This window comes from Rhinoderma darwinii, chromosome 4, assembly GCF_050947455.1.
Source record: "Rhinoderma darwinii isolate aRhiDar2 chromosome 4, aRhiDar2.hap1, whole genome shotgun sequence".
In the NCBI taxonomy this organism is placed as follows: Eukaryota; Metazoa; Chordata; class Amphibia; order Anura; family Rhinodermatidae; genus Rhinoderma; species Rhinoderma darwinii.
Window position 1 is genome coordinate 293297885 of NC_134690.1, and position 20997 is coordinate 293318881.

Consider the following 20997-nt stretch of genomic DNA (forward strand, 5'->3'; position numbering starts at 1 on the left):
CCTGGTGGGCCAAAAAAAAAAATGTAAAGCAGTTAAATAAAGTTTGTGAAAAAAATAATTGTTTTGCCCAAAAAGTGGTTATATTTAGTAAAAGTGCCAAAACAAATAACACATACACATATATGGTATCCCCGCGATTGTAACAAAATGAACACATTACTTAAATCGCCGGATGAACGGCGTCCAAAAAAACCTCAAAAAACAACGGCAAAATTCTCTCTTTTCTCCCATTCCCCCCATAAAAAATTAAATAAAAGTTAATCTATAAGTCCTATGTACCCCAAAATAGTACTAATAAAAACTACACATTGGCCTGCAAAAATCAAGCCCACATACGGCCACATTGATGCAAAAATAAAAAAATTACGTCTCTTGGAATGCTGCGACGCAAAAACAAGTAATTTTTTTCTAAAAGGGTTTTTATTATGCAAAACGCAGGAAAACATATAAAACCTTTACATATTTGATATCCCCGTAGTCGTGCCGACCCATAGAATAAAGTTAACATGTTATTTACGCTGCATAGTAAACGGCGTAAATTTATAAAGTGAAAATCAATGCTGGAATAGCTGCTTATTTTCAATTCTCTCCTAAAATAAAGTTGCTAAAAGTTAATCGATATATTATAAGCATCTAAAAATGGTACAATTACAAAATACAACTCGTCCCGCAAAAAATAAGCCCTTATACGGCTATGTCGACGGAATAAAAAAACAAGTTACGACTCTTGGAATGCGATGGTGAAAAAACAAAAAATAATCCTTGGTCATTAACGTGCAAAATGGCCTGGTCATTAAGGGGTTAAAGTGCAGACTATCAGCTATAATTTGAGGGTATTCACATCCTAATTTGAGGAAGGGTTTAGGAATTACAGATCTTTAATTATCTCAAAAGCTATTTAATGGGCTGCATGGGCTATTCCCTCATTAATCCATTATCAATTAAGCAGGTAAAAGGTCTGGAGTTAATTCCAGGTGTGGCATTTGCATTTGGAAGTTGTTGCTGTGAACCCACAACATGAGGTTAAAGGAGCTCTCAATGCAAGTGAAACAGACCATCGTTAGACTGAATAAAAATGAAGAAATCCATCACAGAGATAGAACAAATGTTAGGAGTGGCCAAATCAACAGTTTGGTACATTTTTGGAAAAAAAAAAGAGCGCGCTGGTGATCTCGTGAACTCTAAAAGGCCTGGACGTCCACAGAAGACAACAGTGGTGGATGATCACAGAATCCTTTCCATGGTGAAGAAAAAACACTTAACAACATCTACCCAAGTGAAGAGCACTCTCCTGGAAGTAGGTGTATCAGTATCTAAGTCTACCATAAAGAGAAGACTTCATGAGAGCAAATACAGAGGGTTCACCACAAGGTGCAAACCATTAATCAGCCTCAAAAATAGAAAGGCCAGATTAGACTTTACCAAACAACATCTAAAGAAGCCATCCCAGTTCTGGAACAGCATTCTTTGGACAGATGAAACTAAGATCAACCTGTAAAGGATCTGCCAGGCACTGCTTCAGGGTTAACTCCCAGAATTAATCAGTCAACACCTGAGTGTACATCCCTGAGACAGACACCGCTTGTGAATTTGTAATGGTGGGGGGGGGGGTAGGGAAACGGACAAGTGAGCCCTAATCTACCCGCCACTCTGTCCCTGCCTACTTGCAACGACCCGCCCTAGACGACGGGGTACAACTGGGCGGCGGTCCCTGCGCTCAGTAAGTGCATGACAAACACGACAAACAAACAAGGGAACACAAGCAAGGGAAATGGGCAGTTGCTCGCGGAAACACCGTGAGCAACAGAGTAGTGAACGAGCCGAGTCAAGCCAGGAGAGTGCGAGGTACAAAGCTCCCAGGTCCCGACCAGCGGGCTTACTGCGTTCGTTGCCCATTCCCCAGAGACCTTGGACACATATCTCCATGGATTTTATCACCGATTTGCCTCCATCCCAAGGCAAGTCGGTGGTGTGGGTGGTGGTAGACCGCTTCAGTAAAATGTGCCACTTTGTGCCCCTCAAGAAACTACCCAACGCCAAGACGTTGGCTACCTTGTTTATCAAACACATCCTGCGTCTCCATGGGGTCCCCGTCAATATTGTTTCTGACAGAGGGGTACAATTTGTTTCATTGTTTTGGAGAGCCTTCTGTAATAAGTTGGGGATTGATCTGTCCTTCTCCTCTGCCTTCCATCCTGAAACCAATGGCCAAACGGAGAGGACTAATCAGTCTCTAGAACAATACTTAAGATGTTTTGTCTCTGACTGTCAATTTGATTGGGTTTCTTTCATTCCCCTCGCCGAATTTTCCCTTAATAACCGGGTCAGTAACTCGTCAGGGGTCTCTCCCTTTTTCTGTAATTTTGGGTTTAATCCACGGTTCTCCTCCGTTTCACCTGGTTGTTCCAACAATCCCGAGGTGGAGGTCGTTCATCGGGATCTGTGCACAGTCTGGGCCCAGGTTCAGAAGAACCTAGAGGCGTCCCAGAGCATACAGAAGGCTCAGGCCGATAGAAGACGTTCTGCTAACCCCCTGTTTGTGGTCGGGGATCTGGTGTGGTTGTCATCCAGGAACTTGCGTCTCAAGGTTCCGTCCAAAAAGTTTGCTCCCCGGTTTATTGGGCCGTATAAGGTCATTGAGGTCCTCAGTCCTGTCTCTTTCCGGCTGGAGTTACCCCCGTCTTTTCGTATACACAACGTGTTTCATGCCTCCCTCCTGAAACGCTGCTCCCCGTCCTTGGCCCCCTCGAGGAAACCTCCTGTTCCCGTCCTCACCCCTGAGGGGGTGGAATTTGAGGTGGCCAGGATCGTGGACAGCAAGATGGTCCAAGGCTCCCTCCAGTACCTGGTCCATTGGAGAGGATACGGGCCCGAGGAGAGGACTTGGGTACCCGCCCGGGATGTTCACGCTGGGGTATTGGTCAGGAGGTTCCACCTGCGTTTCCCCAGTAAGCCAGGTCCACTTAGAAAGGGTCCGGTGGCCCCTCATAAAAGGGGGGGTACTGTAAAGGATCTGCCAGGCACTGCTTCAGGGTTAACTCCCAGAATTAATCAGTCAACACCTGAGTGTACATCCCTGAGACAGACACCAGCTTCCTCCACTCAGGCTGGCAGGCTTAGGAGTGGGAGAGCCTATCGCAACCTGGCCAGACTCAGCTAGCTCCCGCCCTCGGTCTATTTAAGCCTGCTCTTCCTGTCCATCTGTGCTTGTGAATTCTTTCCTTGAGGTTTCCTGGCCCAGCTACAGCTCCTGCTACTTTTTGATCCTGCTCCATACAGACCCTGGCTTACCGACTACTCTTCTGCTTTTCGCTTTGTACCTCGCACTCTCCTGGCTTGACTCGGCTCGTTCACTACTCTGTTGCTCACGGTGTTTCCGCGAGCAACTGCCCATTTCCCTTGCTTGTGTTCCCTTGTTTGTTTGTCGTGTTTGTCATGCACTTACTGAGCGCAGGGACCGCCGCCCAGTTGTACCCCGTCGTCTAGGGCGGGTCGTTGCAAGTAGGCAGGGACAGAGTGGCGGGTAGATTAGGGCTCACTTGTCCGTTTCCCTACCCCCCCCCCACCATTACACAACCTGTACCAGAATGATGGGAGGAAGAATGTATGGAGAAGGCTTGGAACGGCTTATGATCCAAAGCACACCACATCCTCTGTAAAACATGGTGAGGCCGTGTGATAGTATGGGCATGCATGGCTGCCCAAGGCACTGGGTCACTAGTGTTTAATGATGATGTGACTGAAGAAAGAAGCATCCGGATGAATTCTGAAATGTTCAGGGATATACTTTCTGCTCAGATTCAACCAAATGCAGCAAGGTTAATTGGATGTCACATCACAGTACAGATGAACAATGACCCAAAACATACTGCGAAAGCAACCCAAGAGATTTTTAAGGCAAAGAAGTGGAATATTTTGCAATGGCCAAGTCAATCACCTGATCAAGAATGCATTTCATGTTTCATTTCAAATCCAACGTGGTGGCATGCAGAGCTCAAATCATGAAGATTGTGTCACTGTCCAAATAATTCTGGACTTAACTGTACTTTTCAAGACATAAGGAGTTTAGTAGAGCACTATCCATGTTTATGAAATGATAATAAATATATTTACCTTGTGGATGTGCCAGGTATGGGGCGTCCAGTGTCCACAAGGACACACCAGCAATATCCTGTGGATGGGTGACACTGTACAGATTTGTATAAACCTCCGTTTGCACACTCAGGAATAAAAACATTATCATTCTTTGGTTGTCTGGCTTCTTCTAGTGCGGACTGATGTTCCTGATCACAAGATGATGCTGTGTGAAATAATAATAGTAACAATAACAATTTTAGAAACATTTTATTTTTAGTACAGAGGAATTCCTGCATAAAAAACATTCAAAGAATTGAAAATACCTATAGAAGACTCCCAAATGACACAATGTCTATGTCTCATATTGCATTGATGTGCGTTTAGCCAACATATATGTGCTCGTAGTCATAAATAGTAAAACGTTGGTGGAACTTTTTTTTTTATAACTGTTTTGAAAAGCATAATTCGACTGCAATGGTAGTCAATGAGAAATGTTTGCAACTGTATAGAAATAGTAGCTATAAAAGGGTTACTATATACTATGGTAAATACCTAGGCTCTGACCATGTTGAAGCTTTGTATATTTGTGTATGACATAGTATATATTTTAGAAGCTAGGTAATGTGAAGTTGTTCTATAGGATGTATGTTAAAACCTTACTGATTTGGCAAAGGTAAATGCTTACAGTCAGTTATATGTCTTTATTTATCAGGGCCTAAATAACACTTGAATGGTGTGGTCTCTCAATAAACAAATATCCTCTAGTGACAACAACAAAAAAATAAAACAGATTTCAAAATGTAGTCATGTTTTCCAAAAAGTAAACCAACATTCAGAAACCAATTTGGAAAAAATAAGTACACCCTAGTATTCAGTAACATGTAGAACCACCTACATTTTGGCCCATTTTTCTTTACAACGTTACTTCAGGTCATTGATGTTGGAGCAGTTGTGTAACAAATAACCATGGAGCAACATATAAAAAATTGGGATGGGGCCTCACCCTACCTTGACCATTTTCAGCAACAAGTCCAGAACATGCAATGCTTATTATTATTTTGGACTCCCTAATTTACCAGGATAATGCATAAAATTGTAGAAAAAATATATGGAAATGTATGTATAAGGCTAAACAGTTATAATCAATCAGTAGTGCTACAAAAAGTCTCAGTGTAGCCCAGGTCTAGTTGACTAATTGACCTAACTGAGTGTTACCATTCCCCTTGTCAATAGGATGTGTCCTTACACAGTCTGATACTTTTAGCGATGGTTTTACACTGTCAGTTTGTAGGGACACATCCCTTTGACAAGGGGAATGGTAACACCCAGTTCTCAATTTATTTATACATTTCTAGGAGGAGTAATAGAGAAACGGCACAATATAGAGTTCTAAGAAAAGATTCTCCATAATTGTTATTTCATGGTGTATATAAGTATTTAGTAAAACAGGTTTGAATGTCAGGAGAGTTGAGAGGTCCTCTTCAAATGTTATATAATTTGCCTGTGACTGCATCAGTGCTGTATTCTCTTGCATAGTCTGCAGTGCGATAATACTCTGCAGAGCATCAGTATAGAACTGGTTTCTAACCAGTATATGGTCACTGTATGACCATATTATTGGTTAAATTAGTGTTTGTATAGTGGCAGTTTACACTTGTCCCTGCCTGAAAAAGCGAGTGTAGGCCTGTCCTTGTCTATACTGTATGATGGTATTTCTATGTTCCACTTTAATTTTCCTATTTGTGTTGATGGTGTGGTTTACATATTTAAGGAAGTGGTGAGGGGAGTGACCAAAGAAAAGTAAAATTCACCTTGGCACCGTGTCCCACTTTTTTTCCGCTTATCCACTAGAATTCAAACCTGGATCTGCCCCTGGTGCATAGTCATCACTTACTGGACCAAACTGTATGTAGAGATGGGGCCCCTTAGTTGTTGGGTCCCATGCTATGCCTTCCACCCTGGTAGTTAGACACTCTGACCTCTGTCAAGCTATGGAGCCAGACAGATTTAAATCAGATCAATGACCATTTAGTCACATTAATTTACATAGTTATTGGTCTGATTAGTCAGTAATCTGTACATGTAAATGTCCCTTAAAGGGGTTATTACATGAATAATTTTCATACCAAAAGTCCTGAAACGCTTTTAATAGCTGTTTCAAAGTAATTTGCAGTGTTTCAAGCATAAAAAAATACCCTTTGCATAATTGTTTGCTTCTTTGTGTCCCCCTTGGTGCTGATGCTAATCTGTGCTGCTAGGGGAAAGGGTCTAAGCAGAATCTTCCCCTCTGGCAGGTGATGATTTAGTTCCTTATTTCTTCCCCCCTCAGAAGGAGTCTTCTCTGATATACTGCCATGCTACTGCAGAGGCTCTTCTCCTTCCCTGACAAGCAGGGAAAAACACTTTTTCTATTAGCTGCTATGCTGTGAACACAAGATCAATATGCAGAGAACTAGTTGTGGGGAGAGTGACTGAACATTGGTGTCCACCAGGACTCAGCTCATTAGGTGAACACGTGTATTGCTATAATCTATAAATGTCATGTGGCGCCATACTATCTAAGTAAATTCCATACATTGACTATAAAATATTACAGATAGACCTACAGTAGATAAGCTGGCAGCTTGGGCAAAAACATGGCAGATTACATTTTATGTTGATAAATATCAAGTAATACACCTAGGCTGCAATAATAGTATTAATGAATATACAGTAAATAGAATAAAACTGTGGATAATGGAACAAGATAAAGACCTGGGTATTCTGGTTACAAATAAGCTGATCAGCAGTACTCAATGTCAAGCAGCAGCTGCAAAAGGGATTTTAGGGTGTGTAAAAAGAGAGATAAAAAGCCTTGGGTCAAATGTAATATTACCCCTCTATAAATTCCTTGTAAGGCCACATCTTGAATATGGAATTCAGTTTTGAGCTCCAAATTGTAATAAGGATCTAGGAGAACTGGAGAGGGTTCAAAGGTGGGCAACTCGATTATTAAATGGGATGGGAGGTGTCCCTTACAATGAAAGGCTTGAGAAATTAGGCTTGTTTGGCTTGAAAAAAGAGGCCTTAGAGGTCATCTTAATAACATGTATATGTGTGGTTAATACAAAGAACTAGTACATAATGGGGATATAAAGATGGAACCCCCACCTATCAGAGATTTTATCCTGTGGACATGACATAAATGTATTATATGGGAATCCTTTAACAGGTTCCCGACCGCTGGCCGTAAATATACGGCCAGCGGCCAGGGTCTCTAAAGTCCGGCGTATAGTATATATACGGCCGCACTTCAGAGACTGTGCACGCGCGATCGCGTGCACACAGCTCTATGCCCTGGCTGTTGCTAACAGCCATGGGCACTGGGCAGAATGTCAGGGGTCAATCTTTTGGCCCCTGAACATGTGATCGCTGTGACAACCAATCACAGCGATCACATGCATTTCTGCATAGAAAACAGTGTGCACGCGATCGCGTGCACACAGCCCTGTGCCCTCGCTGTTACCAACAGCTCTGGGCACTGGGCAGAGTATCAGGGACCAATCTGATGGTCCCTGATCATGTGGTCGCTGTGAAAACCTATCACAGCGACCACATTTGTTTTATTTTGACTTTTCTGGCAGTAAATCTCCTGCCTCTTTTCTTCTCCTCAAACATTGTTTCAGTTTGAGGAGAAGAAGAGACTCGGGAGAATTGCTGCCAGAAGAATACAGTGAAAAAAAATACAGTTACACTAAAACATTCTCTGTATAGATAGATTTCTATCTATCTATACAATCTATCTATCCATCTATCTTTTTTTCTATCTATCTACCTTTCTTTCTTTTATTCTATTAGAATAGGCAGGTAGGGAGTATATAATTATATATATATCCACATATATATAATATATATAGCAATAGCGGTTTATTTTTTTGTTAGCGGTAGTGTAGATATATATAGCAGTTAGTTTGTGTGTTTTATAAAAAAAAAAAAAAAAAAAAAATTTGTTTAGTTAGTGTTAGTGTTAGTTACGTTATGGCGAGGAAGTTGTTTAGCGCCGAGGAGGCATACGCCATGCTGTGGTCTGAGTCGGAGACCGCATCAGAGATGGCGTCCGAGATGGAACCTGTTTTAGGTAGTGACGATGACAGCGTCACTTCAGGTTCATCTTCAGGGGACGTTGTCCCTGATGCAGTCGAAACTGCAGAACATGAAAGCGCAGGGCCAAGTAGCGCTGTAGCACGGGACAGCCTGGTCCCTCCAGTCCAGGCTCTTGTATGGGCACCTGCCCCATCTTTTGGGCCTAGAATCCACGGATTTACGGCCACTCCTGGCATAACCGTGGACAATACAAATTTTGTCCAAATGGATTACTTCCATTTATTTATAACGGACGACATCCTAAATCAGATTGTCCACGAAACAAATTTATATGCCACGCAATATATAAGGCAGAAACCTTCATCCACCCATGCCAGAGATTGGACGCCCACCAATTTGCAGGAATTAAAAAATTTTTTGGGGCTCACCCTAAATATGGGTATTGTCAAAAAGCCCTCCATTAGGTCTTACTGGTCAACAAGACCCGCCCAAGCCACCCCAGTATATTCTGCAGTAATGCCCAGGTCTCGTTATGAGACAATAATGAGGTTCCTCCACTTCAATGACAACGCACAGGCCCCCCCAAGTACCGATGCAAACCTGAATCGGTTGTTCAAAATAAGACCGCTAATAAATTCCCTGAATAATTTATTTCTGCAACTCTACACCCCTGAGCAGAATGTAAGTGTGGACGAATCCCTCCTCAACTTCCATGGCAGACTTAGCTTTCGCCAATATCTACCTTCCAAAAGGGCAAGATATGGCGTTAAGCTCTACAAATTGTGTGAAAGCGGGTCAGGATATACCACCGCCTTCAGGATTTATGAAGGGCGGGACCGCACAATAAATGTTCCTGGATGCCCCCCTGATCTTTCCACCAGCAGTAAGATCGTGTGGGAGATAATGCAGCCTCTACTTCACAAGGGGTACCACCTGTACTGTGATAATTTTTATTCCAGTGTGCCCCTGTTTAGGCATTTGCATGCTGCAAGGACTGGGGCATGTGGTACCATGCGCAAAAACAGAATTGGTTTTCCACAGCAATTAGTGGGGAAGCGCATGGTAAAGGGGGACTCCTGTGCTTATGCATCTGAAGAATTGCTGGCGGTCAAGTTCAGGGATCGCAAAGATGTGTATGTGCTAAGCACGATTCATACCGCAGGAACAGTGGCAGTGAGGGAAAGGGGGGCAACATCGGACAAGCACAAACCAGTGAGCGTGTCCGAATATAACAAGTACATGGGGGGGGTGGATTTAAGCGACCAGGTTTTACAGCCCTATTTAGTAAAACGCAAAACTAAAACCTGGTACAAAAAAGTGGCCATTTATTTGTTACAGGTGGCCATCCACAACTCATTTGTGCTCTATAAAAAAAACAGAGGCAGAGACACATACCTGGATTTCCAGGAGAAAATTATTGAAGGCCTCATTTTTGATGTTCAGGACACCCGAGAATGCCCCCAGTCTGAGGATGTCACGCGACTGACTGAAAGACACTTCGTCAGTCGGATTCCCCCAACAGCAACCAGAAGCAACCCCCAGAAAAAGTGCCGCGTCTGCAGAAAAGATGGGCACCGCAAAGATTCCCGATATTTCTGTCCCTCATGTCCCTCGCAACCAGGCCTGTGCATTGAGCCATGTTTTAAAAAATACCACACTGTTCTGAATTATTAGATTTTAGTTAATTTGTTGAAAATATATTTGCCCTACATTACGTTTTTATTTTTCCCCTGATTTTACTCCAAGGGTGAGGGAGGGAATGGGTGGGGGGTGGATGTCATGTTTGATGTTTTCTAAAGTTCATCTGCTGGAGAGCTCCATTTGCATTAACCTGAAATTTCTTATTTTAGAAAACCCCAAAAAATAAATTCCCATTATACCCCTAGATGAATATTTTGGGATTTCTGCTTCAAGAGCAGATATTTTGGAAGTGTTATAGAAACTCTGTTGAGTTTTGTAAAACCAGCTTTGAAAAAAAGCGATTTGTGAAATAAGCTTCTTCTATCGTCCGCCCTCCTACATCTCTATGTGATAAATAAGGCCACATATTTGGTATCCCCATGCACGGGAGAAGTGGCAGAATGTGAACGGAGATTAATTTTGACCGTGGTCTAAGCCGTGTGTGAAAAATGCTGGTATAAACTGACGCATTTGCTAAAAAATTGCTAATTTTATTTTGATCCATCTTATTCAAGAAACTTTCAGAAGAAAACGGGACTGTCTAAAAATATGATAAACCCCTTGAAGGAAACCTTGTGGGGTCTACTTGTGTGAATGAAGTCGTTTATGGGGTGATTCTAATGTTTCAGCAGCATTAGGCCCCCCAGAAAACAGTATGCGGCTATAAAGTCAAGTGCAGAATTCCTGGACCGAAAAGGCCAAAAAGCCTCCTTTTATGCCAAGCCCTGGCACATGCCCGTGAATAAAGCACACATATTTGGTATCCCCATGCACGGGAGAAGTGGAAGAATGTGAAATGCGATGAATTTTGTCCGTGGTCCATTTTGTGTGTGAAAAAGCTAGCATAAACTGGCGCAATTGTTAAAAAAAAAAGGTAATTTTATTTTGTTCCATCTTATTCAAGAAACTTTCAGAAGAAAACTGGACTGTCTAAAAATATGATAAACCCCTTGAAGGAAACCTTGTGGGGTCTACTTGTGTGAATTAAGTCATTTATGGGGTGATTCTAATGTTTCAGCAGCATTAGGCCCCCCAGAAAACAGTATGCGGCTCTAAAATCAAATGCAGAATTCCTGGACCAAAAAGCCTCCTTTTATGCCAAGCCCTGGCACATGCCCGCACAGCGAATAAGGCACACATATTTGGTATCCCCATGCACGAGAGAAGTGGAAGAACGTGAAAGGAGATGAATTTTGGCCGTGGTCTATACCGTGTGTGAAAAATACTAGCCTAAACTGACGCATTTGCTAAAAAAGTGCTGATTTTATTTTGTTCCATCTTATTCAAGAAACTTTCAGAAGAAAACTGGACTTGCTAAAAATATGATAAACCCCTTGAAGGAAACCTTGTGGGGTCTACTTGTGTGAATGAAGTCATTTATGGGGTGTTTCTAATGTTTCAGCAGCATTAGGCCCCCCAGAAAACAGTATGCGGCTCTAAAATCAAATGCAAAATTCCTGGACCGAAAATGCCAAAAAGCCTCCTTTTATGCCAAGCCCTGGCACATGCCCGCACAGTGAATAAGGCACACATATTTGGTATCCCCATGCACGGGAGAAGTGGAAGAACGTGAAAGGAGATGAATTTTGGCCGTGGTCTATACCGTGTGTGAAAAATACTAGCCTAAACTGACGCATTTGCTAAAAAAGTGCTGATTTTATTTTGTTCCATCTTATTCAAGAAACTTTCAGAAGAAAACTGGACTTGCTAAAAATATGATAAACCCCTTGAAGGAAACCTTGTGGGGTCTACTTGTGTGAATGAAGTCATTTATGGGGTGTTTCTAATGTTTCAGCAGCATTAGGCCCCCCAGAAAACAGTATGCTGCTCTAAAATCAAATGCAAAATTCCTGGACCGAAAATGCCAAAAAGCCTCCTTTTATGCCAAGCCCTGGCACATGCCCGCACAGCGAATAAGGCACACATATTTGGTATCCCCATGCACGGGAGAAGTGGAAGAACGTGAAAGGAGATGAATTTTGGCCATGGTCTATACCGTGTGTGAAAAATACTAGCCTAAACTGACGCATTTGCTAAAAAAGTGCTGATTTTATTTTGTTCCATCTTATTCAAGAAACTTTCAGAAGAAAACTGGACTTGCTAAAAATATGATAAACCCCTTGAAGGAAACCTTGTGGGGTCTACTTGTGTGAATGAAGTCATTTATGGGGTGTTTCTAATGTTTCAGCAGCATTAGGCCCCCCAGAAAACAGTATACGGCTATAAAATCAAATGCAAAATTCCTAGACCGAAAAGGCCAAAAAGCCTCCTTTTATGCCAAGCCCTGGCACATACCCGCACAGTGAATAAGGCACACATATTTGGTATCCCCATGCACGGGAGAAGTGGAAGAACGTGAAAGGAGATGAATTTTGGCCGTGGTCTATACCGTGTGTGAAAAATACTAGCCTAAACTGACGCATTTGCTAAAAAAGTGCTGATTTTATTTTGTTCCATCTTATTCAAGAAACTTTCAGAAGAAAACTGGACTTGCTAAAAATATGATAAACCCCTTGAAGGAAACCTTGTGGGGTCTACTTGTGTGAATGAAGTCATTTATGGGGTGTTTCTAATGTTTCAGCAGCATTAGGCCCCCCAGAAAACAGTATGCGGCTATAAAATCAAGTGCAGAATTCCTGGACCGAAAAGGCCAAAAAGCCTCCTTTTATGCCAAGCCCTGGCACATGCCCGCACAGTGAATAAGGCTCACATATTTGGTATCCCCATGCACGGGAGAAGTGGAAGAATGTGAAAGGAGATTAATTTTGGCCGTGGTTCATACCGTGTGTGAAAAATGCTAGCATAAACCGACGCAATTGTTAAATTCTTGCATTTTTTTCCAATTTTGCCCACTTTAGAGAAAAAAAAAAAAATGATATATACTGACAAATGCCACTAAAACAAAGCCCTATCTGTCCTTTAAAAAGAGTGTAAAATTCAAAGATGAACTTTATTCACCTGCTGAGTTATAGTCATGTAAAGAAGCGCATAGCAAAATTGTGAAATTTGCTCTGGTCATTTAGCTGTAAAACAGCCTAGTCCTTAACCGGTTAAAGGATCATTCGGGTAAAACTGATGCTTGTGTTATCTCTAGTGCAGAGACCGAGGGGCATGACACCGGCATTCAATGAGCATCTTAGAGAAAATACCAGTCATGCATTGTCCCCCTCCAGCATGTACTAGGCATAATACAGAGACAGTTATGCCTGGATTGCTCCTTGCTTATTACCAGACAGCCCTACAATGCCATCTGTAACAGTGCCAGCCACACAGTTCCCCCCCAAAAATGCCAGCTACACAGTTCCCCTTCATAAAAGTATCCCCATTAGTACCAACCACATGGTGTCCCCCATTGATGCCAGTCATGCAGCATCCCCCATTAGTGCCAGCCACACAGTGATCCCTTTAGTGCCAGTCACACAGTCTCCATCTTTAGTGCCAGCCGCAATTTTAGAAACATTTTATTTTTAGTACAGAGGAATTCCTGCATAAAAAACAGACTATTGGGACATAGACAATCATGTCTGCTTTGTCGTGGTCAGGGGCCACACAGAACAGCATTGTAGGTTGCATGCGCCCCTCGGGCCGCAGGTTGTGCCACCCCTGGTATAGAGGGAGAGGATTGCCCACATCAGTAATCTCTGTTACAATTTTTATAAAGCCTGGATAACCCAGACTTGATCCCAATTTCACACCCTAGACCAGACCCCATAATTCAGACCACAGACCAGACCCCCATAGTTCAGACCCCATAATTCAGACACCAGACCCCAAAATATAGGCAGCAAACCCCCCATAATTCAGACCGCAGACCAGACCCCCATAGTTCAGACTACAGACCAGACCCAAACATTTAGACACCAGACCCCATAATTCAGACCACAGACCAGACCCCCATAGTTCAGACCCCATAATTCAGACACCAGACCCCAAAATATAGGCAGCAAACCCCATAATTCAGACCGCAGACCAGACCCCCATAGTTCAGACCACAGACCAGACCCCATAACAGACCTAATAGTTCAGATAGAAGATTCCATAATTCAGACCCAAGACCAGATTCCATCATTTAGACCCCAGACCAGACCCCAAAATTTAGAACAGAGATCAGAACCCATAATTCAGATCAAAGACCAGACCCTACAATTCAAACCCCAGACAAGACCCCATAAATCAGACCCAGACCAGAATCCATGGTTTAATTTAGAACACAGACCCCCAGATTGAGATCCCCAGACTAGAACAAATAATTGAGACCCTAGATCAGATCCCATAAATCAAAGGCCCCACAATACAGACCAGACCCCAAAATTTAGATTAGACTCCATAATTCAGGCCCCATAATTCACATCCCAGAACAAACCCCATAGTTCAGATCCAAGACCAGACACTACAATTCAAACCCCAGACTAGACCAAATAATTGAGACCCCAGATCAGAACCTATAAATCAAACTTAAGGCCCCACAATACAGACCAACCCCATAATTTAAACCTCAGAACAGAATACATCATGCAGACCACGGACCGGAGCCTGAAATTTAGACCACAGACCGGAACCCATAATTAAGACCCAAGATCCCAAAATACAGACCAGAACCCATAATTCAGACCGCAGACCAGACCCTATAATTCAGACCCGAGACTAGACCCCATAAGTCAGACCATAGGCCAAACTCAATAATTCAGATCCAAGATCCTAAAATTCAGACCCTAGAACCCTTAATTCAGACATTGGTCCAGACCCCAAAATTCAGACTCTAGACCAAACCCTATAATTCAGACTCCATAATTCAGACCTCAAACCATACCTCAAAAGCAAACTCCATAATTCAGACCCAATAATTTAAACCCCACTAATTACTCACCTCTCCTCACTCCCAAGTGCACTTCAGCTCGTCTTCCCCTTCATGCGCCACCGCACTCAGAGTCCTGACAAAGCCTATGCTGCAGCATGCAGAGTATGAGTAGCTCCATACTAGGGAACCGCTGAGTGCACAAGGCCTAAATGCTCAACCCTCTCATGTGCCGTCCCAGTCTATACAGCAAAGAGGACAATAAGTTACAGAAAATATCAGCTTATTGTAACTGCTCTGTTGGTCCATGTAAAAACTGTAATATTTCAAGGTTTTTTATATGTATAATCACATAGGAAAATACGAAAAAAATCACAAGTTTTAGTAAAAAAAACTGATTTAAAGCATACTGTAGGTCACCTTCTGATGACATATTCCCTGTAATATCTAATCAGAAGAAATGAAAAAGTAACTACAACCCGGTATTTTATTTTTCTCTCTTCTGTAACCATTAAAAGTATAAATTAAGGGTCAAAAAGTGTGGAATATGGTTTGCATCTAGTAAAAGAATCAACAGGCCTCTGTTTTTCAAGTGAGTTACACAGTGCTTATGTTTATTTCAGTCCTGTGGTTAAAGTCTCTTTATGGCTCTTATGATCCATCCTCTGCTGTGCATGGCATATAAACAGGAGGAATGGAGACTCCCAGTGCCCTGATTAATTTCGCACACATAGAAATTATAGTTTTGGACTCAATAATACTTAGTAGAAAGAGGCAAATAAATCTGTAAATTAAATATTTGTAAATGGTCTGCTTGCTGTTAAATGGAACAACGTGAACTGCATAGCTTGTCAAACTATAAAATATATATTGCTACAAATAATACAAATTTATAAATATTTAGGGCCTGTTCACATCAGCGTTGCCCTTCCGTTGAGGGGTTCCGTCTGAGGTTTCCATCAGGTTAACCCCTCAACGGAAAGGCAAACGGAAATCTTTGCTTCAGTTTCCCTCACCATTGATCTCACTGGTAACAGAAACGTTGTTAATGGTTTCCGTTGGTCACCGTTGTGACAGGTTCCGTTGTCTTGACGGAATCAATAGCGTAGTCGACTGCACTATTGGTTCCGTCAAAACAGCGAAACCCTGTCACAACAATGACCAACGGAAACCATTAACAACGTTTCCGTCACCATTGAGATCATTGGTGAGGGAAACGGAAGCTAAGGTTTCCGGTTTCCTTTCCATTGAGGGGTTAACCTGACGGAAACCTCAGTTGGAACCCCTCAACGGAAGGCCAACGCTGATGTGAACAGACCCTAAGTGCATTTCTGCATACCTTTCTAATAGTATACACTTTCCATAAATGCTCATTGGGAGAGTTACAAAGTGTTAACCCCTTCCCGACATTTGACGTATCCATACTCCAAAGTCGGGTAGGGGAAGTATGGAGCGGGCTCATGGAGTGAACCCGCTCCATACGATGCCGGTGTCGGCTGTATGTTACAGCCAACACTTTAGCGTAACGGGTGGCATCGCGCTCGAGCATGATCCTGCTCGTTTAACTCGTTAAATATACATAATTGGTATCGCCGTGTCCGTAAAAGTCTGAACTATCCCAATATATCATTATTTAATCCGCACAGTGAACGCAGGAAAAAAATAAAAATTGTAGACGCCAGAATCTCTATTTTTTGGTCACCTCATCTCCCACAAAAAATGAAATAAAAAGTGATCAAACATCGCATGTACCCCAAAATGGTATCATTAAAAACTACCGCTTATCCTGCAAAACATAAGCCCTCATACCACTTAATCGATGGAAAAATAAAAAGTTATGGCTCTCGGAATTTGGCGACACAAAATAAATGTTATTTTTTACACTTAGGTTTTTACTTGTAAAAGTAGTAAAATATAGAAAAAAACAATATATATATTTGGTATCGCCATAATCATATTGACCCACAGAATACAGTTAACATGTTGTTTTAATTGCACAGTGAAATCCTTAAAAACTACGCGCAAAAAAACATGTAGGAATCGCAGTTTCTTTCATTTTTTACCCCACAAATGATTTTTTTCCCGTTTTCTAGTACATTATATGGCACAATAAACGCTACGAAAGACTACAACTCGAACCGCAAAAATCAAGCCCTCATAGGACTATATAGACAGAAAATGTAAAAAGTTATGGCTTTTGGAAGGTAGGGAGTAAAAAACGAAAATGAAAATCTGAAAAAGGGCTGCGGCGGAAAGGGGTTAAAGGAACACTCTAGTCAAAATAAGAAAAATATCCGCCAGCACATTTATATTGTTTATATGTGTTCCTTACTTTTAGGGCTTGTCCATATGTAACGGAATTTCTGCGTATTTTCCGTCCGAATTGCGGACGGAAAATACACAGCGGAATACAGTAGCAACAAAGTGTGTGAGATTGAACAAATGTCATCCACGCGCTGCAGAAAAATTCAGTCCAGTAATTCACCTAGTTTTCCGTCGATAGAGCCATATGAGGGCTTGATTTGTGAAGGACGAGTTGTAGTTTTCATGGCACCATTTATTCCATTACGTCCTACAGCAGCACCATAATGGGGTATTTCTGCCCCTGTGTACTAGTGTGACAGATGGAATTTTTAACTTAATCAAACTAATTAACTAGAGCCTCCTCCCTACACAAGGACATCCAGCCCCTCCTACCATGTGTTTTTTTCTGTCCTGTGGACTTGGACAAGATGGGTTTGCACTGCTTGTTTGCATTGTGTGAGGGTATGTTCACACGCAGTGTTTTGAGACGTAATTCGGGCGTTTTACGCCTCGAATTACGCCTGAAAAAAAAGGCTCCATTACGCCTACAAACATCTGCCCATTGCTTGCAATGGAATTTACGGTGTTCTGTTCCCATGAGGCTTAATTTTACGTGTCGCTGTCAAAATACGGCGCGTAAAAAGACGCCCGCGAAAAAGAAGTGCATGTCACTTCTTGGGACGTTTTTGGAGGCGTTTTTCATTGACTCCATTGAAAAACAGCTTAAAAAACGGCCGTAAAATACGCCGCGAAAAACACGAGTTGCTACAAAAACGGCTGAAAATCAGGAGCTGTTTTTGCCTGAAAACAGCTCTGTATTTTCAGACGTTTTTGGTCACTGCGTGTGAACATAACCTTACTGTTTTTATTTGTTATGCTGAACTTCCTACATTCCTGGGAGATGTTCTAAGGGCATGACCAGACGTGGTGGAATTGCCCTGGAATTCCGCTGCGGACAGTCCGCAGCGGAAACCCGCAGCGTACACGTTTCTCCATTGCCTTCCACAGCTTTGTGGTTGGGTTCGTTTACACGTTGCGGATAATTCCGCTGCGTAGCATAGGCTGCGGTGAGTAATTTGCTGTCCACAGCATACAATGGTTGTTGCGGACGTGTAGCGGACTTGTTGCGGACTCATTGCGGAATTTCTCCATTGACTTCAATGGAGAGTCAAAATTCCGCAATGAAGTCCGCAGATGTTATGTGCGGAGCGTATTGGTTTTACTAACATGACATTTCTTCATTCTGGCTGGACCTATGTATTTCTAGGTCTACAGCCAGACTGAGGAAGTCAATGGGGCTCCCGTAATTACGGGTGACTACGTGTGTGCACCCGTAATTACGGGAGCGTTGCTAGGCGACGTCAGTAAATAGTCACTGTCCAGGGTGCTGAAAGAGTTAAGTGATAGGCAGTAACTGTTTCAGCATCCTGGACAGTGACTTCCGATCACAATATACATCAACCTGTAAAAAAAATAGAAGTTCCTACTTACCGAGAACTCCCTGCTTCTTCCTCCAGTCCGGCCTCCCAGGATGACGTTTCAGTCCAAGTGACGGCTGCAGCCAATCACAGGCTGCAGCGGTCACATGGACTGCTGCGTCATCCAGGGAGGTCGGGCTGGATTGCGAAAGAGGGACGCATCACCAAGACAACGGCCGGGTAAGTATGAATTTATTTTTACTTTTACTAGGGAAAGGGCTGTCCCTTCTCTCTATCCTGCACTGATAGAGAGAAGGGAAGCCCTCTTCCCCTCAATACGCAACGGCTAGTCCACATCAATTTAATGCCCATTTTAGGCAAAGCCGCAACAGAATCTGAGATTCTGTGCGGCATTGATGCGGACAGTGGCGGAAGAACTCCGCCACGTCTGGGAATGCCCTAAGGGTGTTTTAACCTTATGCAATCTGGAGACTGTGCTGCAGCCTGCTATTAATGTTTTAGCTGTTTTTTGCAAAATGCACCTTAACTTTTTCCTCCCTCTAGGAAGCCTGAGTCAGCATCCCTTGGGACGTTCCACGTGTTGAGGCGTAAGTGCCCTGAGTGTTCAGCGTTTCTCAGATAAGCGGTTTTGAGAAAATTCTTTGTTCATGTATGCATTTAGTCTGAACATATTGCTGCACTGCCTCATTAAGTGCAGCTATCACTTGGTTTCTTAGATGTCTTCAGAAGGTCTGGCGACAATGATTGGAGGAAGCTCCTCAGAAGAAGCAGTTGCCTTCTAGAGAAGGAGCAATATACTCTAGACATATTGGAGTACGTCTGCTGTACAACAAGTTTCTGTGTGCAGTTGCCTGCTAGAGAAGGAGCAATATACTCTAGACATATTGGAGTATGTCTGCTGTACAACAAGTTTCTGTGTGCAGCCCCAGCTGTGGGTTTTAAAAGGAAAACAACCTCCAATTGAGAGCACAGTAGCTGCAGGGACTGTGATATCCACTGCCTGTAGCTAGGAACTTTTAGGTGCCAAGATTTTTGCCCTTGCATCCTTTCTTGTGAATCATCTCTTCAAGATGATGTCCATGGCTATTTTCAACTAATGTGCCTGCCCTTGTGAGATTGCAAAAGCTATACACCTTAAGGCCTGGCAAGCACCTATATGGGAGAACGGTGATTTAAGGACTATTTAAAAATTCATGCTGAGATAGAAGAATCGGCCTTCCTTCTATCAGGAAAGTCTAAGCGTTGCCATGGGCAATGCCCCAAGTAAATTTATTATTCTAATGAAAATTGTTGAAGTCTGACCCGGTCAAGGGATGAGCTCTCATCTCCAACTCTAGGGGGCCTAGCACCTTCAAAGTGGATGAAGCTTTGGAAAAGCTTATGATGGCAGAAGAGGAAACATCCTGAATATGGTCTGTTTCCTATGGATGAACTACGCTTAAGCAGTGAGGCCCTACTCTAAGATTATATGGCTATCGCAAGGTGCATACCTGCACGTATATATTTATTAAGAGGTAGAAAAAATGGCAAAGAACAGATGTGTATTCTATAAGAGGCACTGTCACGCACCCTGCAATTCACAGCTCTTCTGTTCAGGAGCTCTTCGGCTCCTCACACCTTTTCTAAGGTGGTGACCACTAGCTGCCTGTAAAAGCACAGGGGATACCTGTAATTCCATACCTGGACGATTCATCTGATGCGCCATCTTCAAACTACTGTCCAGTAATCCCAACTCTGTTGGTTAATAAATTGGAAATGTCAGACATTGTTCCAGCAGGAACAAATTTTTTCTTAGGCTTTGTCATAAAATCCCTAGAGATATTCTCCTCCTTTCTCCTGCCTAGCAGGTAAGAATCTTGGCAGCAGAGGGTCTTCCGTTCATGTCAGCAGCTGACAAAGCAGTTCTTTGGGCCTTAGGGCACTTGCGACCCCTCCAAAGAGAGATCCAAAACATAAGATTATGCAACCTGAAGTGGTTGAACAATAGGTGCACCCTGTCGTTTCAAACTCATGAATACCTCAGATGTGGAAACATCTTAGAAATGGGAGGTCCCTGATCCAGAATCTGGATCCTGTTGACTACCGATGCATCTCAACTATGTTGGTAGTACTCCTGCAGTGGTAAACAGTTGGGGCCTCAAAGAGTCCCCTCTAGAACTCTATATCCTTGATACTAAAGGAAATTAAAGCAATATTATATACTCTGCAATTCCAGGGGAAAGCAGTCTGTGTAAAGAAAGACATCATAACATCAGGCAGGGTGGCACCCGATCAGAACCCCTTCTCAGGTAGGTGGGAAAGATCTTGGACAGAGTTGAACCTACACATCTTTCTGCTGTATATATACGAGCCTTGTATATATATGCTGTATATATACAAGGCTCCCTCAACATTATTGCCGACTGACTAAGTCGAAGTCTAACAGGCCCGGGAGCAATGTCTCCGAATCTAGAGCTCTTCAAGCAGATCACTCGGATGTGGAAAGGGCCAGAGATTGATCTCATGGCTAACAGGTTCAGCACAAAGGAAGAAACATTTCTCTCCCTTTATCAGGGGCACAATCCCTTGGCAGCAAATTCCCTGTCCATCCTTAGGAGGTTCAGGCTGGCCTGTTTTCCC

The 20997-nt window shown here is 42.8% G+C and overlaps 1 protein-coding gene across 2 annotated transcripts in view; it reads right to left on the reverse strand.

The window, feature by feature from the left end:
• SMOC2 (SPARC related modular calcium binding 2) overlaps positions 1–20997 on the reverse strand; it is a 326181-nt gene that overhangs the window by 55252 nt on the left and 249932 nt on the right. For both annotated transcript variants that reach the window (XM_075862596.1, XM_075862597.1), the window contains one exon: positions 4114–4300. In XM_075862596.1, the coding sequence (XP_075718711.1) occupies positions 4114–4300 (187 nt within the window). The remainder of the gene's footprint in view (positions 1–4113; positions 4301–20997) is intronic.